Raw genomic sequence first — 16,988 nt, 5'->3', positions numbered from 1 at the left:
ACATTTGCACAATAAACAATGAATGAAAATGCTCGGTCGCATTTTCTTACTTATGTTACAAAAAATAAAAAAAGTCCATGAAATGAGTGAGTATCCCATACTATATTTTATGTTAATGTGTTATCAGAGCACCTTTAGAGCTGTTGTGCATTTGTGTGTTTTTATAACAATGTTATATTTTGTTTCAATATTTGGACATTTGAATAGCAAAATAGTTGAAATGCCCATTCCTAGTGCTAACACCTTGCTGCTTATGCTGGTGTTGAAACATGAGGCTGTTCTCTGCATGTCCTTTTGAGAGTGCCGTTTTCTGGCATTGCTTTCTTTCTGGGTTTCCTTCCTCTCCTTGTTTGCCCTCTCTAACTGCCGGCTACTGTCACCGATTCAACATGCTCCGTTGGCCAAGAAGTGTTGATGTGAACCAACTACAGCCAGTACACTGACTATGGGAGAAAGGTAGCTACCGACGCTCACCAACGGCCTGACTGAGTCCGACAGCCGACAGTCAGCTTGGTGTGTCCCGTACTGTAATTACTGTTTGAGCATGGATTGCTTTTTGAATGAGACACAATACAGGGCAGTCAATCAGAACAGAGCTCATTTACACACGTCTGTCTTGAAGGCACATGAACACAAACAGCCCGCTTAATTCTAAGTGATATGAAGAGAGAAAATGGTAATGTAAAAATTAATTGCGACTGTTACATAACTATACATAGTACATGCTGTACACAAACCCACCTGTACCAATAGTACAGACTGTACATAAATCCACATCATAAGTGGACCTTAGGGAAAAAAATGTAGACGTGTAGGATACAGGCCCTTTAAGCACAACAGATTGACCTTTTTCTTGACTATTTTTTCTTACCAAGTTGAAGAAAGGGGCATGGTGGTTCTGGTCTGTTTCGGGTGCTTTGCATTAACATTGTCTGAAAGAATGGACAGTTGCAGCTTTCCAGCTGAGAGTTTCATCCCTAGGCTATGGTAAGCTGACATCCTGCTTCAAAGTTACTCATTATGTATGCCTGCGTCACGCAGTGTATTAATATCACGCCCACACAGAATGTGGGGGAATTCCGGCCCTACACCCACGTCCCTGCCTCAGATTATGGCTTGACACCCCCATTCCCAGCCACGCATACAGACACACTCTCTCTTTCGCCCAGAGACACACACATACACACGTACACAAACATTCTGCCCCCTGCCAAGCCCAGTTCAGCTGCACACACACTGAATGCTGCAAATCACAGTGGTGGTGTTGCTGTCATATAGATGGTGGGGGGAATTCCATCCTGCTCGGCCCGTCTGCGTGTGCTGCTCTTCAGCAGAAACAATGAGACGCTGGCCTGTTGCTTGGTGTTCTGTTTCAGAGGGAGAGGGGTCAGGACAGTCTGCACTGACAGTCATTCTCTCTTTTGTCTTTAAGAACCTCACATTCTTTCTCATTAGTGATGCAAGGTTACAGAGCCATATAAGAATGTGTCTTTTGGGTGAATGGGTAGCTCATCTTGTTCTCTGTAGATTCCCACATTAACCCACATTGCTTTATGTAGATACCCACACTAACAGTGATCAAAAACATGTTGTGATTGTATCTTAATTATTTCCTCCTAGTAGCTCAGTGAAAAAGTGTTGTGTGAGAAATTGTATTGCAAATGTGGATTCTAAACTTTTTATAAATTCGACAGTTTTGAAAAAAAAAAACAGTGAAAAAACATGCTATACATTTTTGCAAAGTGACATGACATTAGGGTTACAAATGCATGGTGAATAAAATACAGACATTTTAGTGCGGTTGATCAACATAGCTGCAGTACAATAAATATGAATTTAAGTCAAATCTAATAACTTTGGGCCATTTTTTAAAGCAAATATCTGCAGATTATATGTCAGTAGAAAAAATTCAGAAGTGCAGACTTAAAAGTGAATGTGTAACTAATATAAATGTAATTAACTGTTAATCATGCAATTCCATTTAAATAGTTCAGCAATATGATAGTAATAACACTAGATATCTAAGAGCTAAGTAAGATTTCTAGTCTCAGGTCCTAGAAGTCCAAGTCAAAAACTGCTACTCTGGGCAGATGGTTTGTGCTACTGCAGCAGAAGCCTACATTTGGTACCACTAGCTTTCGTCAGTCATAGTTTCTTGACAATCCTGTCGGTCTACATATTGCATCAATGTAATGTTTACTGAGCACTTTTGTTTTGGTAGATGAGCTGTTCTCGCGTCCTACAAGCAATTAAAAGAAAACAGCCTATGTTCGTGTGGGTGTTTGTTGCCTCACTTTTACACTCCACCTGCTTCACTCTTACACTTCACCACCTTTAAGGCTTTTTGATTCTAAGTTCCAGGCTATCGTTCCAGATGACCATGACTTTATGGATTGTGATGCAAACATCAAAAACTTGCTTCAAGCTATGTTGAGTTGTTAAGTGATCTCAAATGGTCTTACTCACTTGTTTATATACGTTTCTAACACTGTAGGCAACATTTAAGCTTCAGGATGGCTGCCACTTCTGTTTTTAGCTATGTGATGTACTATTTCAAGATTTAGGTGGATGACTCCTTTTAGGCAAATTTTACTTTTCGTTGAGCTATTGCTTTAAAGTCAGTGCAGTAATAAATATCCAACTGCCGACATTTATGTGTGTGCAGTACAATAATTCCTGTGTGGTCTTCATTCAGGTGCATAATTTTATGTGTACATTTTTTCTTTCAGTAGATTGAGGGAGCCAGCAGCTTGTCTTTCATGGGCTGAGGGATCATTCCTGGCCTCCATGTCTCAGACACCAAGCTCACAGGGAACCGACATCCTCGGGCAGGATGTCTTCAACCAGCTGCTGGAGATGCTGGACCAGTGCGTACAATCACACACACAGCTACTCTGCTTGTCAAAAGTTTGGGGACACCCTTCAGAGTCATGTTTGATTTAACATAATGTAAAACAAAGATCTTTGATAATCCATCTTCGCATCTCGATTGCTGTGCTGTGTGCTTGAGTTTAAGGTGTACAGAAACTGAACTGTCCTTCCACCAACGACGATCTGATTATTACAGCATTAGACTTTTTTCGATTCTGGCGAGTGATGCTTTGATGGTTTGGCTCGTTTCTCTTGTGTGGTGTTGTGTTATGCTTTATCTGTGTACAACATGCACAAGATGACAAATCAGTATGCTACTACCCACAGTCTGAATACAATGCTTAGGCTTGTTAGTCTAATAAAACAGAAAGTGAGAAAAAAATCTAAGCACAGCAGAAGTATTGATGTGAATTGGCCAAAGATTAAGGGGAAAACTGTATTAGACTAATTTTTTGTGAACAAAAAGTTATTTTAAATTTGAAAATCTTTTGTCCCAAATGTGGTTTAGATACCTGACATCACAACAAAAAGGGAAGGAAAAAGGAAAAGAAAGTTCTAACCAGCTTTTTGTTCAATATGTTTATTCCAGGCAGCCTGAGGAAAATGCTTTATTACTTGCTTTATTCATTTATTGCAAACATTTTGAAAAACGAGGTGTCCTCAAAGTGTTCAGAGTAATGTATGTTGATAAAGACGTTCACTCGGATATGCCCAGGGAAGCATGTATGTCAGAACTGTGTGACAGTGAAATTAAAAAGACTTTCCTGAAGTTTTTGTACTGCCCTGAAAGTTTCCCCAGAAATATTCCCAAGTTATTTTTTGTCTTTCTTCAGGTCTGCATTTCACTCGGTGCAGCCCATTGAGCTCAACTTCTCAGAAGGTTCAACAGACAGCCCCCCGTCCAACACCATTCAGATCAGCATGGACTGCATCACCATGCATGGGTCCGAGGAGCACCTCTCGGTGAGTGTCACAAAACACCTAATGCTGCATACTTTGTCACTCTCTCACAGTCATCCATCCAATTCAGCAGCTGAACCTCAGCTTTCAACAGTTATCCTATCACAACAGTAAACCTCAGTGTTTACTTGAGCTGATGTGATTCATTTGAGGTAATCTTGTCCATTATTAGAGGAGAAGGATTTGTGGCCTAGTTCCTTACAAAGCAGTCTCGCTAAACCCTGTGATATTGTTGTAGGCTCTTCCTGCTCAGATTGCATCATGAGTTCACGCAGTACTTTTGTAGAATGTCATCAGGATTAATACTTCTATTGCAATTCAGAAAATTTCGCAAGGCAGGAAGTGGTTGGGTGTTTGTCTGAACATTTGGCAGGCACTCATCAGTACTGAAGAGAGAAGTTGGACATTCAGTGGGGTATTGTTCACTTGACAGAAAGGTGGCCTGGAGAAAAATGACTCAAGTGAAGAAATCAATTCTGATGAGTATTTTGATGTTCTTCTTAATACCACAAAATGTTTTGCAACTTCAGAACATACACACATCCTTTTTGATCAAGCTACTGTATTTGCCCTAGGAGTAGTCTACATTAAGCTGCATTAAAACTATATTGAATGTAATTTTCATATTTATTTTCTATTTAAACCCTCTTAGCTATTTCACATTTTTACATGATTTAATCTTTAGATGCAAAATGCAATTTAAATGCTCAGAGTTGTGCTCCCATTGAAGGAAACAGTTAAGAATGTTGTTCCTTTCACATTTTTAAAACTGAATTTAACCTGTGAAGTCCAAAGCAGGGCAATTTTTTCTGATTTCCCACTCAAATCGAAGGCAGTTTTTACACAGCTATTATAGCTGTGAGCTCTGTGTACATTTTTAATTTGTTTTACAAACTGTATGGCTCTGATTTAATGAAAAGGCAATTACAGCCAATTAAATAAGAAAGTCAGTAAAATGAGTGACAGAGATAATTAACATAATCCCTCTGTCAGTGCTACGTCTGAAACTTTTGCTTTGTTTGGTGTGACCAGTGAGGTGCACAGTTTGGCTTCTGGGGAATTCAGTGGTAAACTCCGGTAAAAGCCGTTATCACCCATATGCACATCTGGGGGCGTTAGTGATTGCTGTGGGGATCCCCTGGTCCACTGAGCTAACCCTGCCGAGTAACCACTTTTCTGATTGGGTTTGGTGGCAGTTAAGATGAAACGTGTGAGCAGGGACCAATAACAATCGCCAGATATAATCAGCAAGGCCTTAGTGGTAGCCTATTTATTTGTTTGTGGTTTGTGTTAAGGTGCTTCATGAAATGTACTGAGATGAGGGTTTAGCTTATGTATCCCACAGCTGAAATCATTTCTGTGTCGCTGTTAAAATTTGGGTGGCTGGACTGGATCAATGCACTGTGAAAATGGAGCAGACCTGCTACAGAACTGTGAATCAGATGTTTTCTTCTTTGATGTAAGTTACATGCATTCTTAATTTTGATTGGTGGAACTTGAGTAAAAGTAGACATATTTAAAATTTTGCTCTCAATCACACAGTACAAAGTGTCCACTTTTAAAAGTATTCCAAGTACTAAAAGTAAGAATACATTACGGTTTGTAGGCTAAATAACTACTAAACATGCCAACTATGGATGGTCAGGGTCAGTAGTGGTAGATGCGTCCTGTTTACTCTGTAGCTGGCGATGTAGCAAATGTTGGTGTGCAGAGCTTCTTAAAGGTCCCCTCTCACATTTTCCGTTTGACTGACTGACATGTTAAATTGAAAAACAATGTTAAATGTATTGGAGAGGGAGAGCATTTGGGAGTAAAAAGTAAATGCAGTGAGCGCTGTAATTATTGGTTTCCTCGGGAAAGATGGGTAAATAGGTCATGAAAAAATCTTTGTCGTCAGATAGCTTAATCTCACACTGAAATAAAAAATCTAATCTTGAATTGAAGTTTACTCCAAGAAAACAAAAGTCTTCATATAAGTCTTCAAATACTAAACCACATTTTACAATTACTGGCACACCAAGAAATTCTTAATAACAAAATATAACTGAAGAATGTTCCATTAAAACAGTGAAATATAGTGTTCATAAACTCTTAAGCAGCCATCCGTGACTTCCTTTTTTAACTGGGGTGTAAACATGAGGTGATGCAGAGGCCAGTCGTATATCAGCAAGGGCAAGATTAGAGAATACACAAATAAAATGAGACAAAAGTGTGTTGACCTTCAATAAATCAGAAAATCACTATAAAAATACACACCTGAACACCAAACAATGACCAGTCAAAAATTTGAAAAAAATTATGGAGCTACAGTGAACCTGCCTGGAAGAGACCACATGTTTATTTTATCCCCATGTACAGTCAGGGATATGGTTTGAGAGGGAAAAAAAAATCTCCAAGGAACAGAGATTGTAGCATTTTGGGGTTACCAAGTCTACAAAACTAGAATTAGATGCCAACTCCCTGACAACAAACTATTTGGAATGTGTGCCAGAAGAAAGCTTAAATAGCTGTATGGAAACAAATACTCTAGTTAGTTGGTTTAAAAAGTATCATGGGCCGTCTGTAATGTTCTGGGTCCATTTTTTCTCCAAATCCCCTGGAAACCTTGGTAGGATACATGGCATCAGGGGCTCCATGAAGTACTAGGAGATTTTAAATTAAATCTATCTGCCTCTGCCAAAAAGATAAAACTGGGTTGTGGCTGGATCTTTCAGCAGGATTCAAAACATTTGTCTGGATCTAGTTCAGTTACCACAATCAGTGTTTTAATATGGCCACCTCAGTCCTTTGACCTAAAACCCATTGAAAACCTGGGGGTGAGCTGAAGAGGAGAGTCCAAAAGAGAGGATGGTTTGGAGAGATTCTTTATTGAGGTCAGGCATCATAATAGAAGGCTGTACCGCTGTCAAAGGGATGTTGCACAAAATAGTAAAAGCAGAGTGCCAATAATTGTGACGTGGTTTTCTTAAAAAGAAAAAAAAAAATTGACTTCAGTTTAAGTTTGTGAGATTGAGCTAATTAACCACAAAGATATTTTTTAAAGACCTTTTTAGCCATCTTTATCAAGCGTGCCAATAATTATGAAGCTGACTATACTTGTTTCAGAAAAGTTGTGAATCCTGATAAAAATCCAGGAAAAGGTACAAATCTTGAAAAAATAACATAAGTTCAACAACAAAGTAATTGTACTTCATTACTTCACACTGTATTTGATGTCATAAATGCTTTTTTGTTTTTATGATAATGAACCAGTTTTTGGGAGACATTTTTCTCCTAATCAGGTACATTTTTCTCTGAAAAAAAATTGTAGTGTCTTCCAGCAGTTCCTTTAAATAAATACAAGGTGTGAGACTCCTTCCCTCAGGAGAATTCCACTGCCACGTATAGTTACAGTATTATTTAAGCACATAACTGGAAAGCAGTGGAAAGTGTGAGTTGTAAGTGTATGAAATGCAGATAGAGCTGCAGACTGGTTGGCTTGTTGAGTGTGCTGCCAGGTTGAGAAGATGAGGTGGTGGTTCCCCTCCCAGCAGAGGAATGCTGTTGTCCGGCAGTAAAGAGGAGGGAAAAAAGGGTGAGACTCACCAAGCAACCCTGTGATTCTGTCCCCTGAGGTGCTGGGTGGGTCGTTGGTGGGGGGGCACTGTCCTTTCCCTTGAACTGGTGATTAATGCCCCCTCCCTTACTTATAGCACCACCCTCCCTCCGCCCGCTCTCGTCTTCCTGCCTTGAAAGATGGGGTGCGGTGTGGAGACGGTGGCACGGTACCATACTACCACTTTAGCCTGTTCCAGGTAACGCGCTAAGTCCAGAAAATGGCAGACTGCCTTGATGCTTATTAAAGGCTTATTAAGAACTTTTTCACTATCTGAAAACCCTGCATGTGTACGAGTGTGAAGCTACTAGAACATCTTACACAGTCAGCATTTGCACAAGCTTTTCAACTGAAAACTATGTCTTTTGTTAAAGGGGCGTGCAAAATTCCCAGAATTTCTGCATAATTTGATCATGTCAAGATGTAAACAGTTATTAGTGGTTGAAGAAAATGTAGACATTTTATTTTGGGATTCAAAATGACCAGTGAACCTACATGTGTCGCCTGAATTTTTATATGTAAAGCTAATGATGGTAAGATAATAGTAAATTCAGACTATTTTGCCTTATAACCCCCTATATGTACCTCTCTGCTATTAGCATGTTTTTAACCGCTCTAACTCCTTGGGACCACTGGTTACTTCATAACTTTTATATTTTATAAGCTTCATTCAAAAAGGTGGGTGTCATATGAGAGCTGATACTGTCTTCTTTCCAGTCAAATAGATGGGAAATGTAATTTTAAAACTTAATAATAAAAGAAGCTGAACTCACGACTTTTTTTTTCTACTGAAAGTTTACCCATTTTTCCACAAATCTGAGCTAGAAATTGGATCTCAGATGGTGTCTCTTCAGAGATATACTCAGTAAAAATATAATAAATACATATAAGAGCATATAAGATTTTTGGCTTTCAGCATTAAATTGTAAGCATATAACATTATGTTTATGATCATAAAACACATTTTCTGTTAATTTGAGGGGAACTTTTACAAAAAAACAAAAATTTACAGTTATTTCATGCAGTTACTGAATAATTTGCCTTACAGTTTGGGCATGTAAATTCAGATGGAAAAACAGAAAGGTGGCCTTTATTAGTATTAAAGGTTTTATGACATTTGATTGTTACTTTTTGGTGTGTCATGAGAGATTTTTGGGAATACTGTGATATAAATTTAACTTCATATTAAACACCCCTACCACAAACTGACCTTTCTTAGTTAGCAAGGTAAGCCAAAATTCTATTGGACTATCCTCACTTCAAGCTTAAGTTCTCACTTTGAGCTCACTTTAATTTTAAATTAAATGCCCCCAGATCAGCAACTCCCCTGCTACTAAATGGACCCTGGTGCCTCCTTCCAGAGGCATACCTTTTTGATGAGTCACTAGACATCGCGCGCTCTCTTTAGCGCCCTCGGGAAACGCTATTTGTATTGTGAAGGGGTTTTATGTTTAAATTTGAAATTCCTTTTCTTGGGGAGTTGCGTTCTTTTCTCTAGCCTCAGGGCAACAATTGTGAGCAGCACCTGCCTCATACAGGACTGCAATCTCTCCTCACCGCCCTCACGCTGAGGGAGGAGTCAAAAGGCAGCAAGAAGCAGAAGTATGGAGTCAGATAACATGAAGGAATGTGAGGAAAACAGCGACAGGAAAAGCACTGTGTATCCACCCGGAGTGGCTGATGTCACGACAAAATTGAGCTGCCAGTCAGCTGAGAAGGATGAGTTTACGGTCTGTAGAATGACGAGGATGGGGTTGGGTAGTAAAATGGAGACATCTGGGAGATTTAAGACTGACGCATAGGTACAGGAGAAGCTGAGTGTGCTCTAATTACATGTTTACCTGCTGAATTCTGTGGAATTTCTCTTGTTTTTTTCCCAGTTTTCCTTATCTAGTGAAGGCCGTTTAGATTGCATCTCATCTCCTTGACAAGTGAATGCGTTGTTCAGTGAGTGTTTGTTTTAGAGTACTATTAGTTTAGTAAAGATTTTTCTGGAAAATCCTGTCCGTGATCTCACTGCATGTTTGATATTTGTTTAAGTTCATCCTCGAGGGGCCCAGTCTCAGGAGCCTCTTTCAGTCGCATCCAGTGCAAAGGCAACACCTAACTTAGGTGCTGACAGACTGGATAGAGAGCATATGCCTTGATTGAAATTTACATTTTGGGTGTGTTTTCGGGCGAGCTGAGTCAAAAAGTATTTGCCTCAATTTATAACCTGTGAATGGCTTTCCCTGGCATTGTGTGAACTGTTTAGTCTACAGCGCGGCTCTTCTCTTGTTTAGTCATTTGCCTCGTTCTTTTCAGCAAGGGCCTGACTCAGCACCAGGTGATTACAGAGCATTAAGAAGGTGTGTTGCTTGCCTCTTGCCACCCTTTTCAAAATTGCTGCCTGTTTTACCCACCTTCTGCTCAGAATTCCGTCAAATTGAAAGTACCACAGAATTTTCTTTGCCCACTTAAAAATTTGGGATTAACTGTTTGGTAGAGAAAACTGGTCTCAGATCAACAAAGGCAAGCAGGTTCCACCTGGAGCTATGTCCCAACTGTTTTCTGGCACGCTCTCCAGCTTGAATCTTAACTGCTAAATCTGTGCCGACTCTTCTCCGCCCCACCAGTTTGCCTGTAGCAACATCAAACTGCTAGAGAACAACACTGCTCCAAAAACCTTTGCTCTGCAGTATCTTTAAGATCTATAGTCTTTCTTTGAATTAAGAAATTTAGGTTTATTGTTCTTATACGTGTATAATGTGTAATATATTTGTATAGTGAAAGGTTTGTTCACTAATTTTATGGTATGAAAAGTAGAAAAAATTTAAATGATTTTTCAGAGGAAACTAAGCTGTAAAAAAGCTTATTTTGAATTTATTGCTTTTGTGATGTCACAAAAACCAATGCATTTTAATAGGTCCACCTATTCACCCTACAGCAGTTTAGCCCTGCCCATTCACGTTAAAGTTATATGGAGTAGTTCAGCTTGGACTGCTTTTTGAATGAGGCACATCACAGGACAGCCAGTCAGAACATACATATAAATATATACATACATATGGTGACATGGTTATGGTTAGTCTTAAAGGCACTGTACCAAAAACAGCCTGATTAATTCTCAACGATAAAGAGAGAGCTTGGAAAATGGTCATGTAAACGTGAATATTACACATATTACACAGTATCAGGATAGACAACAACATAGCCAAATGTTATATGGTGCAAGGAAGAAAGACTTGCAAAGTGAGAAAGCCTCTTTGACAGTAGCTTTGATTGATTGCTTTTTAATTCTTTCTCCTGTTAGTTTGGCCTGTTACATATCTGGTTTGGTGGGAATGAGATGTTTGTATGCACGTAATACGGAGTGTTTTTGTTTTTACAGCTTATCTTTGTCTCTTTGAGTCTGTTTTGTGAGATCACCTAATATGTGGGTGAATTGCTGTTTTATCATTATTATTGATGAATATAAAGGACATTATTTATTTATGTATGTTTCCTTGTTCCTTGTAAAATACATGTTTTCCTGGAAGGCAGTTTTTTTGTCAGTGGTTTGCAGTTTCATATATTTCTTTGTGTTCTTTCTAAAACTTCATGATAAAGCTTTATGGAAACGAAATTGATTTCTGGTAGAGTGCAGCTTTCCTTCCAGCATTTCATGAACCTTACTTTGGTCTTTGTGTTTAGACCTAAACAGGATGGAGAGGTTTTGGAGCCAATTATGCAGTAAAACAATTCCACAGTTCAGTGTGCAGGTGTTGACTTTTTAAAGTGCCCTTTGTTTTTAGGAGTTCACAGGTGTCTGGCCCTTTTGACATTCCTAACCGCTTATTATCCTGAACTTTAACACTGTTGCTTATAGATATCTTCAATAGAGGGCAAACTTACAATGATTATTTTGCATTGTTTTCATGTACTGTACTATCAGAGACCACCCTTCCATTTATTTCATTTCCAGTCAAAATAGCCATTAAGTACAAGTTATTCATTTTTTTTACCATCAGGAAAATAGCACACAGCATATTTTTAACCAGAAACTACACTAAAGTCTCAACAACTAAATACATTAAAGCATTTTAGTATCTATTGTATTCACACTAAATTCCATTTTTTCTGAAGACTTGCTTTCATTTTTTCACAGAAATCTACAGGAATATTTTTCCATTTACTTGCAAATTAAGCCTTATTTAGACTCATCAGTCCATAAAACCTTAGTTCACATTTCAGATGTTTCGGTGTTTTTGTGCAAATTTTTCTCTTTTCTCAGTAACGGTTTCTTGACAGCTACACATCCTTTCAGTTTCATAGCAGTAAGTTGTCTTCTCAAAGTGGAAGCATGGACAGAAGCAACTTTTCAGATCTGAAGCTTGCTTTTCTCCTCTCTCTCAGATGAAAGCTTTAGGTGCTGTTTATCTGATGGTAGTCTACCAGGTCTTGCATAGTTGGAGTCTCATTTTCTCTATATCCTCCCAATAAGATTTAAGAAATTCCCAATAAGAAATTTTAAAAGGAGCTGAGGTGTGTTCGGGAAGTTGCTTGTGCGAATGTTCGTCTCTTTGAATGAAAACATAACGTTCCTGCATGTTTCTGACCCTGAAAAATGAATAACTTGCACTTAATGGCTGTTTTGACTAATTTTTTTTTTTAATGAAAGGCACACAGTGGTACTCTGGTACACAGTACTGTTGCTAATATATAATAATTCTCAGGATATGGACATCCGTGAATGTGAAGGGGTTAAATGCTTCAGAATTCGTCAACCGGTTGTGTTAGATCCAGAGCTGATGTCTTGTCCGAGTCAGAATGGTAGATGTGTAGAGGATCTGTTGTGGTAGCTCATGGCTAGTGGCCCTGGCAGCCTCTCTATCTTTGATTTGCCCTGCAGCGCTCGGCAGCCGTCATCAAAGAGCAAATCCCCCTCTCACAGGAGAAAGAGGAGCACAAAAGCCACCTCATCAATTTCACACTAAGCAGGCCATATTAAAAATGACTCATCTAATTCTCTGTCTCCTCTCTGTCTCTTTCTTAGAACAAATTAATCTCTTTTTCAGTCACACATCCATGCTGTTGTCATTGTGTCGATACAGTTGACAAATCCTGACCTCTTCAGTACCATTAAAGCATTTGGTGGCAGGTGGCAAGGTGAGCCGACAGAACAGTGAAGCCCCCCTGTAGGTATTTAGGAAAGATTTGCTTCTTTTCCATTTTTTCCCCTTCTCTTCTCCCCCTCAGCAGGGGGGTGATGGAGCCTGTCAGCTCCTTGTATAGGTATCTTCCCAAACCCCAAGCACCTGACACACGATACCTCACTAATCCAGCAGCTCTAAGCCCAAACACTCCTCAAAGAGTTACAGCCACCTAAGTGCAACATCTTTTGTCCGAATTGCCGAAAAAGCAGACATTTGCCCCCATTTCCTGTCTTAGAGCTGAGCTTGTGTTTATTGCCTCACAACCGATGCCTAATTCAGCCACTAATGTTTTGTCTAGTGTGTGCGGATATACGCTACCTAATATAGCTCCAGTGCAGAAATAGGTGTTGTAGCACTTACCAAGTGCAACTATGATCACTATTCAGCTCCTCTCTGTGGTCAGGTATTAGCTATCCTAGTGCTTTTCACACTGATACTAGGAAGTTATTTTTCCGCACATAACGTTATTGCTGTATTGGATGGCCCGCCAAGCAGAGTCTGCCGGGAACCGTTACAAATAGGCCAGACAAGATAAAGTTCAGAGTGAAGTATCACTGTAGACTGCGGATCTCAGTGGTTATAAGTAAATCTTTCTGCTAAACCATAAGAATGCAGTGTAAGTCAAGCCAAGTCATTCCTCAGAATAAGTTTTATGCACTGGAACAAAATGTCATTCTTCGAGCCCCATGGTGCAACACACATTACACAGGACTACATGAAGCGCAGATACATGACAGTGTGAAACAAGTGCAGAATATACGTTAAATATACAAGGGAATCAACATACTATTTTTAAATATATGTAGCATATGAGTTTAGGAACTAGTGCAAACCATTTGATGGGGTCCCAACTGGGGTTTAAAAAGTACCATATAACTGATAAATGCTAGCTCTGGTTCATTCACCCAATCTCTGTAAACACTCTTGATAATAAAACTGTAATTTTATTTTTATTTATGTGTCGGATGGGCTTGTGGAAACTCCTGTCTCCTGTTTACTGATTTTATGCTTTACAGTGGTTATGCAGTTAATTTTAGCAAGGAAACCAAGTTCATGCAAATTTTTGTGTAATCTCATAACTTTCACAACACAGGAACAATGGTAAACTATCATAAGGAAAGTAAAAGTATCTGAGGACCCAATGTCTAGTGCTGTAACCACAGGAATAATATACAGTACTGTGCAAAAGTAAGAAACAACCATTTCATTTGTTTGATTTCCAGTTAATAAAGCTCATAAAGCTTGTATTTTATAAAGCATATAATTTTCCCAAATTGGGGTTAAAAAATTACTAACTGAGACTGGAATTATTAACAACTATGCAAGACCCAGTAGACCATTAGATAAACAGTACTTAAAGCTATCATCTTTGAGAAATAGGAGAAATCAAGCTCCATGCTTGCTTCAGATGTGAAAAAATCCACAGCTGTTTCTGTCCATCTTTCCACTGTTAGAAGACAGCTCAGCACTGTGAGTCTGAAAGGATATGTAGCTGTAAAGTAGCTGCTAGTTAATTAGAAAAAATGAAATATGCGCTACAATACCAAAAAAGGACATCTGAGATGTGGACTTTATGAACTGACAAGTCTAAATGTATAATTGGAATTATATAGATTGTGAGAAGCAGGAAATGAAACCAACTTTTAAGACTGAATTTCGGATGTGTTTACAAGAAGCACTGAAAACCCCTGCAGATTTCTTTGAAAAACTGAAAGCAAGTCTACTGAAAAAATGGAAGCTGTGATAGAAGCAAAGAGTGGACATAGTAGGTAGTAGAAAAAATATTATATGTAGTTGTTGAAGCTTAATTTTAAATTTCTGTTAAATATTTGTTGTGTGCTTTTTTCCTGATGAAAATGAATTCTCTGTACTTAATGGGAATGTTGACAGGAAATGAAATACATAAAGGGTTGTCTCTGATTTTTGCAAAGTACTGTACATTAAAATGTATCAATGCATGCATGAAATATCCATTAAATGTAGATAGATTGAAATATTAAAATATAGTTTGCCCTTGTTGTGACCTTTTTCCCTTCTGTAAGAGTGCTAGGAATCCCAGTGTGAACTGCGCTCACCTGTGGAGAGCACACAGGCATACATAACAGTATTGGTAGCTTGTGCAAATGCAGCCATTGTTGAACCAGAAACATACTTTTCTACATCCACATATTGCTATTTGTCAGCTGTCAGTGTTTTATCAGAAAATAAAGCCTAAGAATTATGTGCTCTTTCATCTTGACTTAGTCATTGCAAAAATTTGGACTGTGTTCCAAACTGGTTAGCCTAAGTTGTTAATTGATGCTGTTAATTGTTTACCAGTATAGTCACCAAATTTGTGGGTATCCTTGTGTAGCTGGTAGCATCATTTAAATTTTTTTGCCTTTGTGTTTGTGTTGTAGCTTGTGTCTTATCTCCAAGCTCCACCCTTATTATATTATGTCTTTTATTATCCCTTGGATAGTGGATACCTTGTATTTGTGATTATTTACGTAAATGAACTTTCTAATGTACTTTCCTACTGCTTAGGACGTTCCTCAATGTTTGTCTCTTTACATTCCTCCTAATTGTTAGTTACTCGTACTCAAACATAAATGACTATGTTGAGAAGTCTGGAAACCTTCTTTAGATGTATTTTAAAGAATCATGCAAGAGCCTTTAGCTCATCATGGTGTTGGTTAGTGCTGTGGTTGCCAAAAAGGAGTCAAGTTTAGGCCAGTGATTTGTTTTCTGAGGCTGCTGTCATGCCTCATGTGGCAACATGTAATATCACAATACTTTAAAACATTTTCTTGATACACGATATGCATTACAGTATTTTGTTTTTTCTGAGATTTAAGATGTTGAAGCAGACAAAAAGAACTAATTATGCCACATGTAAAGTATATAAAAGCTATGGATACAGTCATTTTTATTCAGTGTTTCACATACTGCACTGCACTAATTCCAATTAAACATTATTATTTATGCTATCCATTTAGGCTGATGATATCCATGACATGCCCAGAAAAGCATATTGTAACATAGTATGTCATTTTTCACAATAATGATAATTATTATCTTATTACCTTACTATGCCAACCTTTATCTTATTACTCTCCCTGACCTTTGACCCACACATGCTATTGTAAATGACTCAATGAACCTCCTGGATGGTCCTAAGAAGGTTCTAGCAGCTATAGTGACATATGTGTTTTGTCTGTGTATGTATAACAAAAACAATCACTACTGGATTTATACTGCAAACAGCTTTCTGTCAGGGATACTGCTTGCAGTGTGATGGGTCACGCTGGAGTAGCTCAGAAAGTGCAGTTCCTCTGACTTCAACTACAAGGACAGTGCACACTGGCTGAGTTATTCTAAAGTTATAGAAGTGTATAATAGAACTTATTTTAAGGAGTTGCTTGTGGGCTTGTGTAGAGTTGCCACAAAACTAGGTCTGGGATGAAAAAATGTTTTCTAATTTATCATTTTCAAATTTATTAACAAATCTCCATTTTTTAATATGTATGTATGTACCAGTAGCATAAACATCTGAAAAAAAATCTTACTACATTAACCTCCATTGCAAGTTAAGAACATTTTTCCTTCTACTGAAAAGTTACAATTTTGAAGATTTTTTGTCAGTGACTATTTATTCCTAACTACATGAGTGCATTACATATTTATGAGTGTTTATTACATATTGTACATAGTTTATCTAGGACAATTTCCATTACCACCAGAGGGGGCGCAAACTCATAAAGCCTTTTCACACCAAATCTGAGCTTTGACAAAAAGCAACTTTTGAAAACACACACATTGACTCAAACTCATCCACTCACACAAACAGAACCTCTAGAGCCTTGATCAGTTCTGTAAAGCTTTAACTTTTTATCAGAATGGGGTAATACCCAGTGTCTGTGTCTGGGTCGCATTGCACTATGTTGCTCACTGTTGTGTATGTAAAACCAGGACTGCAGTTTCAGATCACGGATAAAGCACAGATGAGGATAAAGCACAGATTGCTCAAACATACAAAAAGAAAAAGAAAAAAACACAATAAATTCCACTTAACGTAATTTCATGGCTTTAATCAGTAGAACAGTAAGTAGTCCTAGCCCTGCAAAAAACAGTTACTACTAAATCTACAGTGGACACAGCCTGCTTTTAGGCATCTGCCTGCGACATTTAGTATTTCTTTCATCAGGTGTGGTAAACCAATTGGGTGTAGATTGTGCTGGAGTAATATTACCAGTGACATTCATCCCAAGAGAAAAATACAGGTCATCTGTATTTCTAGATTCATAGCTTTTCTTTGAGAAATTTGATATTTTAGTAGTTACAGGGTTTTATTATCGAGGTTAACAAATGTGGATTGATTTGGTGGCTTCCTTAAATACAGTTATCTT

At 38.3% G+C, this 16,988-nt stretch overlaps 1 protein-coding gene across 9 annotated transcripts in view; it reads left to right on the top strand.

Annotated features, from left to right (window-relative positions):
• tp63 (tumor protein p63) overlaps nucleotides 1-16,988 on the top strand; it is a 66,420-nt gene that overhangs the window by 9,794 nt on the left and 39,638 nt on the right. For 7 of the 9 annotated variants that reach the window (XM_036570347.1, XM_036570350.1, XM_036570345.1 and 4 more), the window contains exons 2-3: nucleotides 2,730-2,867; nucleotides 3,705-3,834. In XM_036570347.1, the coding sequence (XP_036426240.1) occupies nucleotides 2,730-2,867; nucleotides 3,705-3,834 (268 nt within the window). The remainder of the gene's footprint in view (nucleotides 1-2,729; nucleotides 2,868-3,704; nucleotides 3,835-16,988) is intronic. The other 2 variants (XM_036570346.1, XM_036570348.1) reach the window with 1 other exon arrangement.

The sequence above is a fragment of the Colossoma macropomum genome, unplaced genomic scaffold (genome assembly GCF_904425465.1).
Source record: "Colossoma macropomum unplaced genomic scaffold, Colossoma_macropomum, whole genome shotgun sequence".
Classification (NCBI taxonomy): domain Eukaryota; kingdom Metazoa; phylum Chordata; class Actinopteri; order Characiformes; family Serrasalmidae; genus Colossoma; species Colossoma macropomum.
Note: the sequence above shows the minus strand (reverse complement) of the source record. Positions and strands in the feature narration are given on the sequence as shown.